Source organism: Melanerpes formicivorus, unplaced genomic scaffold, assembly GCF_026170545.1.
Source record: "Melanerpes formicivorus ecotype bairdi unplaced genomic scaffold, bMelFor1.0.p_v2 SCAF_32, whole genome shotgun sequence".
In the NCBI taxonomy this organism is placed as follows: Eukaryota; Metazoa; Chordata; class Aves; order Piciformes; family Picidae; genus Melanerpes; species Melanerpes formicivorus.
This window is the reverse complement of record NW_027142384.1, coordinates 4,333,127-4,345,775: the sequence shown is the minus strand read 5'-3', so window position 1 is coordinate 4,345,775 and position 12,649 is coordinate 4,333,127. Positions and strand designations below refer to the sequence as shown.

Sequence of the window (12,649 nt, the reverse complement as noted above, 5' to 3'; positions counted from 1 at the left end):
TTTCACCAAAACCAGTAAATCTGTCAAGAACAAAGAGTAAAAGCTCTCTAAAGCTTTTTAGCAATTATCAATAGTGTACTTCCTGGATAATAAATTGAGACTGACAATGTACAAGTCTGAAAAATCATGAAAGGAAAGACTGTTAATAAACCCAAACATATCTTGAATAATTTTCACACACTTATGTCAAAAGACCTTACTGAACTTGTTGGCTTAGAGTATACATAAAAACAAATGACCTCAAGGAATTTTAAGAGGCGAGAACAGAAGGTGGTGGCAGAGTCTTATTCAAAATACGTTCCACATTTCCCGCAAGTATACCAGACAAACAAAAACCCACACACAGGGACCATAGCTTTGAGTTAATCATGTAATTGATATTGGGCTAAAAAATAAAGCATTCTGTCTTATCACAGGAGTGACAGAGTACCTGTCTGCTTAATATAGAACACTAAAAGTCTCATTATGCATAGGAAAACAGCAACCCTCTCACATTTTTGGAACCTCCATCAGCAGTGTTCAGTATTTCTGTGCTACTGCAATCTAGTGAAAGTAGTTTTGTCAATTATCAGCCAAAAAAGTGAGGGGTAAGTTCAGTGCTCTCAAAACTTCTCTTTGCTACCATTCGTGTTCTTTTTCATATTTATCAATTGCAGCAATCAGTATTTGGTGCAATTTAAACATGCAATTAAAACAATCAAACATTATTTATCTTCATGTCAACTTGTAAAAAGGTCACAGTTTGTCAATGTGTCAAACATTATATAATGAACAGACATGTGGATACTGCTCAGGTTACTTTAAGATAATTAAATCCCAGGATTTGAAAGGTGTATGCAACCACCACATTCTCTGTGTATAACACTCTTTTCAAGCTTTTAAAATGCAGTCGTCAGAATACCCAGCAGAAAGAAATGAAGCAATATCAGGTAAAAGAAGTATGCTTCTTGACTGTTTTAATGTAAACTTAGTAAGAAACAAACAGCAGTTTCACTCTAAGACAGAAATTGAAAGCAAGTGGAAATGTGAAAACTGCTGATTTAGAAGGTTGATGGTAGATCCTCTTCCATGGTCTACAAAACTGTAGTTCTTATCACTGTCAGTATGAAGGGTGTGGCAAACATATAAAGAATCTGTAACTTTTACAAATATTTGTAAGTGACTCTACCAGTGAAAGAATTTAGAGCACTTCTCATTTGAGAGTTAAAAATGCTTAGTGCAAGGGCTGGGCAGCAATGTGCACCAGAACAGGAGGACTCAGGGGCAGCTGATACCTCACCAGAACTTCTGAGGCTTGCTTCCTTACTCCTTGTTTCCCTCTTTCCATGACAAAACATATCTTAAACTACTTGGAATTAACAATGCCAGAATTAAATGTTTAATGATGTACATGGCTGTAATTCCAGCTGTCGCACTCTTGTGCTAGACAAAATGTGAGTTATGCAAAATCTGTGTAACAGCACTGACTGCCTGGTGCCTTTGGTTCCACTTGATAGGAAAAAAAAAAAAAAGCTTTAACATCATCCAACTAAAATGGCTAGGACAAATCAAGTCTAAACAGATCACAACCTAGCTATGGGAATGCAGCCTAACTAAATAAAATTTAGCAGATAGCACTCCCAATAACATGACTTTAGGGTAATAAACACGCATTACCTGCCTAGCATTTTACTTGTTCACAGCACTTATAAAATCATTAATTTATTACCCAGGCAGAACAAACAGCTCCATTAACAGCTCAGCATTGACTCATCTATACCAGCTCTGGAGTCGCTACAATGTTTACCAATACCTGAAGGGAAAGCAGGCTTTCAAAGGACAAAAAGATCTTCGCCTATCAGTCAAAGAGTACTAAAAGGAAAACGTAATTTGTAAGACTGTCATTCAGGATTCAATTCTCCTTTTAGTGATAATATTGCACTCCTACAAAATAGGGTCTCCTGAGAAAGAACTGTAGATTATGTAAAGTTTTATCTATCATAGATTCCATAATGGGAAGAATAAAATTGATGCTTTGAAACAAGAACTCCCCAAATTCCTGTATTCATCTGTGAAATACTCTTATTTTTTTAAACAGAGCCTTTAGAATGGAATTCTCTGATCAGTCTCTGTGGTGAGAAAGAAGACATATTAAAGTATGTCTAGAATAAGAGTTGAAATCTGTGTGAAAATAATTTACCTTGACATTCTTACTGACAGCAGATGGCAAAGAGTTGGGCCACATAATCTGAAAATGGTGGCACCGTATGATCATTTCAGATGATGATGAAAAGCATTCACCGAGAATAATGAAAAATGTAACTTATGAATATGAAAAAGGAAACTTATGAATATGTAGCTTAACATATGAATGCTGTATTTTACATAATTAGAATTGCAAAGTTATTTTCTTAAATGCTGTATAGGTCTAATTTCTGTTGTTTCAGATCAGAATGGTACTTCCATACTAATCTCATGAATGTGCAATGTATGATTAACACCATACAACACAGAAAGTGCAAGATAGTCCCTGACACAAACGCAAGGTTTACAAAAGAACCTTTTTACTAAAAGGACTGTGTTACAAAGTACCAGTCTCACTGTGCTCAGAAATATAGTTCAGTGAAGGTATAACAGGAAACAAGGTTTTAAAAAAGGAAGATGCATTCTGCACATCTGAGAAATTACTTCTATATGATTAAAATAAAATCAGAATGGTATTTTGAATCTTGATGTAGATCTAATATTTATTTGTCATCTTCTGACACACTCTTAATTCTAAGCATTGTGTGAAATAATAATCTGGTGCAATTTTTCCTCACCAACCATCTGAGGATATAGCAGCTATAGTGAAACACTATATGACCATTATTAATAATATCTCCTCATGTTGATAAAATGAATATAACTACTGAATTACGGATGGTAAATAAAAGAAGTATCACATGCATATGTTAATAATTTTTAAGTATGATATTAGAGTGGATTTTATGCATAAGCACAGAGTCTTTAAAACAGAAATCATAATGACTGGAAAATTTAAGTAGTTGGGTTAAGCAAGAGGTCTGCCAAGAATAGAAATCCACTGCTCAGTATGGGTCTAAAAGAAGAAACAATTACAAAGTCTGCATTATTTTCAACCCATTGCTAATATTACCAGGGACTGCAATTATAATCAGCCTAAAATGGAATGAATGCAATTTCTTCCACTGCAGAGTAAAATTGTTCTGTATAACTAATTCAACCTTTGACTACCAGATTGCTTTATTTACCAATGACCAGATCAAAAGACAGTCATCAATTATGAATCACGCTGCTTCCATTTTGGAATAGAACTATTAATATTATCTGAATCACAACAAACAAGTTAGACAGATTACTCAAAAAGCACATTACCATGCCTAAGCCTAAAAGCACACACCCCCATCCAGGGTGTCCTGGTTGTTTCCCATTGCCATTACACAGCTCAGAGCTGCAGTAAACAGGTTTTGCTATACTTGACATATACTAAGTTTATCCATATATGTCTTCCGATCTATTCTGCACTGAATGAAATCCAGGATGGCAGCTGTACAGTGACCATTATAAAAACTATGGAAACTTTGAACATCACATTCCTCTCAATTTATGAATGTACCTTCTCCATCTTTGTTTATGCTTCTGGGTACTGTTAGAGGCTGGAGCGGAATAATGATGTCATCCACATTACTCCCTTCTTCTGCATGCTTCTCGGAGACATGAGACAATAATTCGGACTGATTTGGTGAAAATAAATTACAAAGTTTACACATGAAGATGGCATTGATCCCTGAAAAACAAGTTTAAAAACAAGGTGTTAATATCTCCAAATCGAAGTTGTTTATTTATATTACTGCTAGTACTAAGATTTCAGTTCAGCTAACACAGTAATTGTCAGTTCACTTAACACAGTTAACAGACAGTAACAAGGTGAAATTAAGTGTTACACTGTTAAATTAAGATTTGCATAACAAATCCCAAAATTAATTAAGAAATAGCCAAACTTCTACCCAGATCATCACAGGACAACAAACAATTTGTCTGGTTCAAATCTTGAAAGTTTTCTAACAGAGCCTCTGAGCTTCCCAGGACTCTGACATTACAATTTTACTCTTTTTAATGTATGGTAAAATTACAGAAGACATTAAGCCATTGGCTTATGAAGCGAATGCAAAGGCACAAGACAGCAAATAAAAATAAAGAAGGGCTAATATAAAGTTAACAATTTGGAAAAACCCATCTAAAAAAGGAGCACACTAACTTTTGACAATGTGAATTCAGAGAACTTTTGTTTTCTACAACCACTATCATTTCCTTTAATAGTTTGATTTTTCATAGTCCCTGCTCCCTTCAGTGTACAATGAAACCCAGCAACTGGGAGCTGATTTTAACAGCACACTCGTTTTTCAACTACACATGGAAACTCCTGGCCCAGAAACAGGTTTCAATTACTTCTTTCACTCTGTCTCCCTAAAGAAAATTAGGGACATAAGCTCACTGAAATCAAAGTGGAACACCCAGTGCTATTTGAGGTACAAATCAAACCACAAATTAAACTGGCTAAGTACAGAACTAAAGTGTTGTTTGGGGATTTTTTTTGTTTATTTGGTGGTTGTTTTGTTTGATTGTTTGTTTTGTTGTGGTTTTGTTTGTTTGGTTTTTTGAACTCTGCAATGAATTTCAGGGGAAGAGAATAAGGAAGCTGTGTTTTGGAGGCTGTTTTTGAAACAATCCCAAGCAAAGCTCACTATGTCTATTCCAAATTATTCTTCTCCCTTCATGGCACACTAAGTATACAGTTCACCTGCAGAAAAATCCATGTTTAAGGTTTTCTGAGTGTTAAGAACAGCAGAGTTGGCTCTCTTTTACAGTTATTTGCACCTGAAACTAAAAAGCATCCTTAACTTCAGAAATAATCCAACTCTCTCAAAAGTATAAGGCAGACATCTCTGAAAGGTAACTCCAATACTGTTTCTGTTTTCTGAACTATGTATTACATACACAAGTAGCTGTGTAAACTGTGCAATACTCTCAACATGGTCTTAAGATCTCGGCAGGATTCCTCCTTAGGTATTCAGATGTCTTGAGCACACACAGGCACATACACTTGTATTTTGATTGAAGTATGTTTATAATGGAAATGTTCCTTTGAATTGGTTCCTTTGAACTAGTGCTGCTCTAGTTAGCATTATTCATTTTTATGAAATCTAAGTGTCAATGCAGATTTAAGTTGCACACCACCAAACCTATGAGCATTTGTTTACCTGAGGTTTTAACTAACAGAGAACAACATTTAGGTGACATTTCTATTTTGAGGTTTTATTTACCACGGTTTCTGCTTCCCAACCTGCTAGTTGTTTTCCTTGAAAGTCCAGAATAAAGTGCTGTGTCTCTTTCTTCAGTAGCTGTAACCAGTACTCACATAACATTTTATCTCTCACTCCTCCCACGGAGGACTTGGAGGTAGGTACAAGAGCAAAAAGAATCCTGCAAAGTCTCTGGGTTGTTTAAAGTGCCCGACTACACACAATATCAAACAGAAGTAAAACTGTAATAAAACTAGAAGTGAACAGACTCAGTGGCAGAGGACAGCGCTAGTGAAGGTCCAAAACGCATTAGGACATGCAAAATATTTATGTGCTTTGCCCAGAGATGAAATGGAAACAGCTGAGTAAAAATTACTTTAGTAAGAATGACTGGAAAAGGAGGTCAGACAGCAGAGGATAAACTGTGCTGCTCATAGGCCTAACCGACAAGATTATGAGTAAGCAAACAATAATTGATTAACCAGTTGTTAATTAGGTGGTATAGCAATAGAGCAATAAATTATAGTCAATTAAGTGTACAAACCAAATATGCAATAAATTAATGAACTATGCAGGGAATCAATGATTAATTAGTGAATAATTAATTACACAGGAAATTAACAGAGCAATTAATTAGCAATTAAATATACAGAGAAAGAAAGGAAGAGTAATCAAATATGCAGGTAAACAAACAACAGAAATTTCAGCCAAAACCAATTTGGAACATTCTCTTCACTAAATGTGCTTTGTGTTAATTCATTATCTTCACTTTGCCCATATAAACTGTGCTATGTGTACACTGACATAAATAATACCAGTTATTTTCTTCTTAAATGGTGAAGTGGAAAATTAAGCTATAATGTCAGTGAAGCCATTTCAATTTTTTTTTTTTTTTAACTCTTGCAAAAATCTCAGCACATTTTTTTTCTTTTTTCCCCTTTTTTCTTTATACTGTGCATGTGTACATCAAAGGGAGATTAACAAATGGATTACTGAAAACAACTAGCAAGTTGCAGACTAGAAAGCATAAAAGGTAGGCTAGAGGTTAGTTATTGGGTTGTTTTATTTTTAAATAACTATTTTCACCAGAAACACCAAACATGGAAACAAATGTGTATTTATATGCTGTAAATCATTCTAATACAGCCAAAACTTTTCAACACTCTGAAACAGGAGGAGGAACTTCTTCAAGGGTGACAGAGCACTGGAACTGCCCAGAGAGATGGTGGTGTCTCCATCTCTGGAGACATTTAGAGACCTGATGGAGTGCTTGGTGCCACTGTTTACTTGATTAGTGTTGGATGATAGGTTGGACTCGATGACCTCAAAGGTCTCTTCCAACTCAGTTAATTCTATTCTATTCTATTCTATTCTATTCTATTCTATTCTATTCTATTCTATTCTATTCTATTCTATTCTATTCTATTCTATTCTATTCTATTCTATTCCTAATTTCTATTCTATTCAAAATCCACGTGCATGTGTTCCTATGTGACCTTCTCTAGATAAACCTTCATTGGCAGGGGGGTTGGACTCAATCTCCAGAGGTCGCTTCCTACCATTCTGTGATTCTGTGAGATGCACCAGACACTGGAGCAGAGATCCCCTTGGAGACTGGTATTGCTGGCTGTCCCCCAGTAGCCCATGGAGGTTAGAGGTGAAACAGATATCCACCTGGAGCCCATGGAGGACCTGACCTCACATTGGAGTGAGTGGATGTGCCCTGAAGGAAGCCTCAACATCTGGAGAAAAGCCCATGCAGGAGCAGACTCCTGGCAGAAGCCATAGCCCATGGAAGGGAGCCCACACTGGAGCAAGTTTTTCTGGCAGGACCTGTGGGGAACCTATTCTGGAGCACTCCAGTCCTGGAGGACTGTTGTAGGAAGGACCCACACTTGGGGAAGTCTGTAAAGAACAGAGGAATGGAAAAGAGTGAAGAGGAAGGAGTAGCAGCAACAAAATGGTATGACCACAACTCCCATTCATTGTCCCCACCTCCAGCCATTGGGATGGAACTATTGCATGTCCCAGGCACAGCTACTGGGGGAACTGGGATGAGTGAAGCAACTAAGGGGCTCAGAAGCAGTAGCAGGAGTGGAATCAATGGTCATAGTTTGCATGACTGGTGTCAGCTGCTAAGTGGAGGGGTCAAATGATTGGATTTTTCCCAAAGTTGGTGTGTGTGGTGTCATAACTGGATGGACAGAGGAGCCATGACAGTACCTGGGAGGTATCTGGGAGATCTGCAAACGTGCATGTGCTTGTGAATCCAGAGTGCTGTGTGTGTGCTCTCATTAGTGAACTTCAGTCTCTATCAGCTGAAGAGGAGGACTAGATTTTATGCAAGTCCTGTATGCAGGTGGTGTCAAAGGCAGCATGTCAGTGTCTTGTGTGTGTAGGGCATGTCTCTGAGATACACAGCTCTGCCACAGATGGAACACGCAAACGGCAAAGCGGCAGCCACATCAGTCCATCAGCCTGCAACAGGGACTTCCCCAGGACACCCCCCCAGTGTTGTTTCTGATCCTTCTCCCAACAAGTTTGCTTTCCTTAAGTGTGCCATTGTCAAATCTTCAAGCCCATACCTACAAAAACACCTGTGTTTGTGAAACAAGCAAAAGCAAACTCTATAGTTTCACCTAAGTATCTCTCAGCACAGGACTATAGTCAAAGATAACCACCCAAAATCCAGCACTAATTTCAAAATATTCCTAAATCAATTACTGATTCTTACAGAGCCTCCCAGTAGCTAACATCTTAACAATGTCTACAACTGGCTAACACAAATGTTTACAATGCAGTCTGAAACACATTACTGTTTCACAGAAACATCCAGGTTGGAAAAGACTCTCAGGATCACCAAGTCCAACTGATAACCCTACTCTACAGAGTTCATCCACAAGGAAAGCACAGCACTGTACTGCTGTTGGACAAGCTTATGACAGAAGAGGTATTTATGTTATTTCAGTTCCTGCCTTCCTCACTGTCTTGCCATTGCTCTCCCTCTGCACTGTTATCCTGAAATCCGCAATTATTCAATCACAGCTCTATTAACTACAAGCTGTCTTTATTTAAAGAAGTTAAATCTCCTATCATAATACCAAACCTGATAATAATACACTAATGGGAGAATTACTGAGAAAATACAAGGCCTTCTGTTCAAATCTCAAGTTTAATAAAGACTGGGCATAATTCTTCCAAGAAAACTATTGTTTTTATTAAAGAACTCTTCAAACACAAATGCTGAGCATGTAAGATATTAAGGTGTCAAAGAACAATGAGCAAGACTTTTCCTTGATGGTTTCTCTAGGGAGAAGTACTGAAATTGTGAGCTAACAGTTAATATAAAAGCAAAACGTTTAAAAAATAAAAAAGCTTGTGATAATTAGTGTTTAATAAATGCAACATGATTTCTCAGTTAAAAAAATGGCTTGAAGTGAACACAAAAGAACTGGCACATGCACTACAATGAATTATGATATATTAATGTCAAACACATTAAAATAGTTTTCTTGGATATCAGATCTTGCTAATCTGTGCTTGTTAACATTTAGTTTAATTTTATTTCAAGTACACAAAATTTCAGAAATATGTTATAATGTGTCTCTGACTCATTGCTTCACTGGAGGGACACTTTGTTGCTGTTGAGTCTTTTACTTGAAATCTACTTTAATCTGTTCTAAGAAAACAAACACACACCATTATTTTTTTAAAATACTGTGAAATGCATGATTGTGTGAGTGTAATGCCTACAAGTAGTGAGTACTATTTCACAGTTTCAATAGAATGTAAGTAGCTGCTACATGGAAATACTGAGGACAGAAAGTAGGATGTATTGTTTGTGAAGCAGTGCCATCTGTTAGATGCAGCTTAGGGTCCAATCTGATTAACAGGCTATCTTAACAACTAACAGAATCCCTGAGGAAGGAAATGCTGGCCTAATACAGAAAAGCAGTGTTACCACTGCATGAGCAACAGTCTGACCACAATGGTAAGAATGACTGTGATACAACTGAATGGGTGAAAGAGGTTACAAAGACAGAATCAACAATATATTATAGGCTTCAATTACAGTTATGCAGATTGGTTAAATGTCAGCTCAGGGACAGGACGCCAAGATTAAATGTTTATACACCATTAACGAATGTTTCACCCAGCAGGTACTCAGGGAGACCAGATGAGGAAAAACATGATCTTTGTCAGAAATAAACCGCAAGACCCCTTTTGAAGTGATGCTACTTGAAAATGACTCTGTAACTGTGATTAAAGTAGTACTCAAAAAAAATCCTTTAAAAGAGTGATAAAGAGGCAAATGTTTGTGTTTAACTGCTACAATGTGAACTATGGAAGATAAAAAGCACCTTCAACAAAGCAAAAACAAATCACAAAAAGGACTAAAAGCTTCCAAGAAGAGTTAAATCCTTAAAAGCACCCGGAAGGCTATTTAAAAGCATCATATTTGATGCTAATCATCAAAGAAGATTTTAGAAAGGAGAAGGAAATAATCTAGCACAACTAAACAGCAGTGAAAGGAAGCTTTAGAAGAAGAAAACATCTTTATACAAGTTAGTTCTGCCAAACAAGGAACACACACACAAAAAAAATGTTGTGTCAAATTAAATGTAAAACCACTGTAAGGCAGGTCAATAAGGATCATTTTATCAACCTGAAAAATAAAAAGCAGAATGCAGCATTTTTTATGAGTATCTCAACAGTACCAGGACTGCCTGAGAGCCTGTGTAGCAGAAAATAATTTGTGTATGACAGGACTCTTAAGGTAGTGAGCCTCTAGCAAAACAGGCTTTGTAATCTGCTGCCACTCCAGAAAGGTTTGGTGAGGTTTTCTATTAAAGATCTCTCAATTATGGTAAGTATTTTAAAGCCAGTCTCAAAATTAATCTAACTACACTACTCAAGAACAAATCCTTAGTTATAGTAGATGGTCCTACAAAACAGATGGTCCTGTAACATGTACGTTTTCTAAAAACCAGAAAAAATTATTACTGCTGCAGAAGTCCATACTGGGTTTATACCTTTGGAAAAACACTAGTTGAAGTTCAGCAAGGCTATAAGAAGGCACTACAAGAGCATTACAGATAAGTATCACTGTTGCACTGTTCTTACACTTGTCTACTTAGAACTCCACCACCAATCACTGTTAGAAGCATAGTCTAAGTCGTGTACAGGGAGATGTTAGGTTATGGTTGGACTCAATGATCTTAAGGTCTTTTCCAACCAAATAAATCTATGATTCTATAATTCCATGATGTGTCAGACATGATACAAATTTCAGATCCAGATCATTAATACTTTCCTGCATTTTTTTTTTACCAGGCAGCAAAAGCACTACACAATGCAGACTTTAACACAATTCACTCAAACATTCACATATTATAATATTTCATCAACATAACACAGTATCTCTGAAAATGTCCAAATAATTGACATAAAAACGTCATTATCTCTAATACAAAGGTACAGAAATAGACTAGAAATGGGTGAGAGCTCTGCCATTTGGTAGGTCAATTTTAGATGCTTAACTGGAGTTATCAGAAGACTAAGTACCCAGGTTACATTGACTGGCTCCAGATTTGTCCAAGATATTAGCAGAAACCAGAACCTTGCCTCATGCTTCATGGATTCGAATCCTGCAATGGGCTGAGCCAGAGGTGTGCCTCCTTCTCTTTGGGGGGTGGGGGGTGGGGGTAAGGGTAAGAATCGAAACTGAGGAAAGTCTCAGTCGCACTCAAAACTTAAAGTTGCATTCTACCAATCTACCAATGAAATTCGTTTAGACCTGTCTTTTGTTTACAAAACATTCAGCCACAGTGCTGTCCCTTTCTTAAAGGCACAGCCTCAAACGGTCACACATCCCAACAGGACAGGAACACAAAGCTCTTATCTCACCCCTTTGTCTGAAGTATGTCCTCACACACTCACCATAACAAACATACTGCATTTAGCTAGTCTGCTACTAGATTTGTAACAAGAAATTTGTGTGTAAAACTACTTAACTCATGACAAAAGTGTTAGGTATTGTTTTGCTTTACACACATCAGTCTTACAGTCTTACAAACGCTCCTGGAAAAAGTTACATAAAGTTCTTCAAAATGAGACAACTGCCTACACACATTTATGTTGGCTAGAATATGCAAATTCAGACCTGGATTTAAAAGGATATTCTAAGAACTAGGAAAAGATTCTTTACAGCAGTTTACCATAATCAATTTATTACACATAGAAACAAGATAGCTTTTCCATCATTAAACAAGCAAATAAAGACCAAAACAAAACAAAACAAACAAAAATACCCCAACAACCCACACAACCCAAACCAAAACAAGAAAAAAAAGGTAACGTGTTACGTCAAGATTTTCTCTTTATTAATGTTCTAAGATCGCCCTCATGTGGCTGAAGGCAGCACTGCTGAAGTTCCCACCAAAATACACTCTCGTACAGTACGGTACCTTAAGCCACACTACCAGATACTCGGACAAAACTCAGATGTCTCAAAAAAACCAAGCACAAATCACGTAATCTGCCACCAGCTTCAGGATACCCTGGCTAAAATGCTTTGAACGTGGTTTTTATAAGGACGCATAACAGAACACCATCTGAATTCAGATACAGCAGTAGCAGTATCGAATGTATCAAACATCCAGGGCAGTTCACAGAATCACACAATCACCAAGGTTGGAAGAGACCTCAAAGATCATCGAGTCCAGCCTGTTACCACAGACCTCATGCCTACTAAACCATGGCACCAAGTGCCACGTCCAATCCCCTCTTGAACACCTGCAGGGATGGGGACTCCAACACCTCCCTGGGCAGCTCATTCCAATAGCTAACAACTCTCTCCCTCGACACGTTTTATTTTTATTAAGACGAATGTGCTAGAATAAACATGAATTTATTAGTAGCGATAAAAGAATTAATTTCTCATCTAAAACTGGATGAGAGATTATAAAGCACTGCTGGATTGCCTTTACAATTACTGTATAAACAACTCAGCACCTGCTCGATATTCTGCTATTCAGATACAAGTGATCCTTGTGATAGCGCTGTTCTCTGACATACTCTTCGAGTTGTAAACTAATTGTCTGTAAATATTTAGATTTCTAAAAAGTTAAACGTCATCTCAAGGACTGACAGCCGAAAGCCAAGTTTGAGTATACAGGGTGATTAACTAGCGTTCAGCTGTTGCAACATCACTTCACAAACGCGTGCTGCAAGGAACACATCGGGATTGTGAAATGCCAAGACCACCCTCAAAAATAGCCATGGCTATAGCCTCTGCATGATTTGTTTACACTTGCAACCTCCACGAAAGTCAACACAAGACAGAG

At 37.3% G+C, this 12,649-nt stretch overlaps 1 protein-coding gene across 4 annotated transcripts in view; it reads right to left on the bottom strand.

The window, feature by feature from the left end:
* Window positions 1-12,649, bottom strand: part of ZFAT (zinc finger and AT-hook domain containing) — a 78,017-nt gene that overhangs the window by 53,787 nt on the left and 11,581 nt on the right. For 2 of the 4 annotated variants that reach the window (XM_068155486.1, XM_068155485.1), the window contains exon 2: window positions 3,617-3,787. In XM_068155486.1, the coding sequence (XP_068011587.1) occupies window positions 3,617-3,770 (154 nt within the window). In that variant the 5' untranslated portion in view covers window positions 3,771-3,787. Of the gene's footprint in view, window positions 1-3,616; window positions 3,788-5,324; window positions 5,884-6,862; window positions 7,000-12,649 lie in introns of those variants that run through there. The other 2 variants (XM_068155488.1, XM_068155487.1) reach the window with 2 other exon arrangements.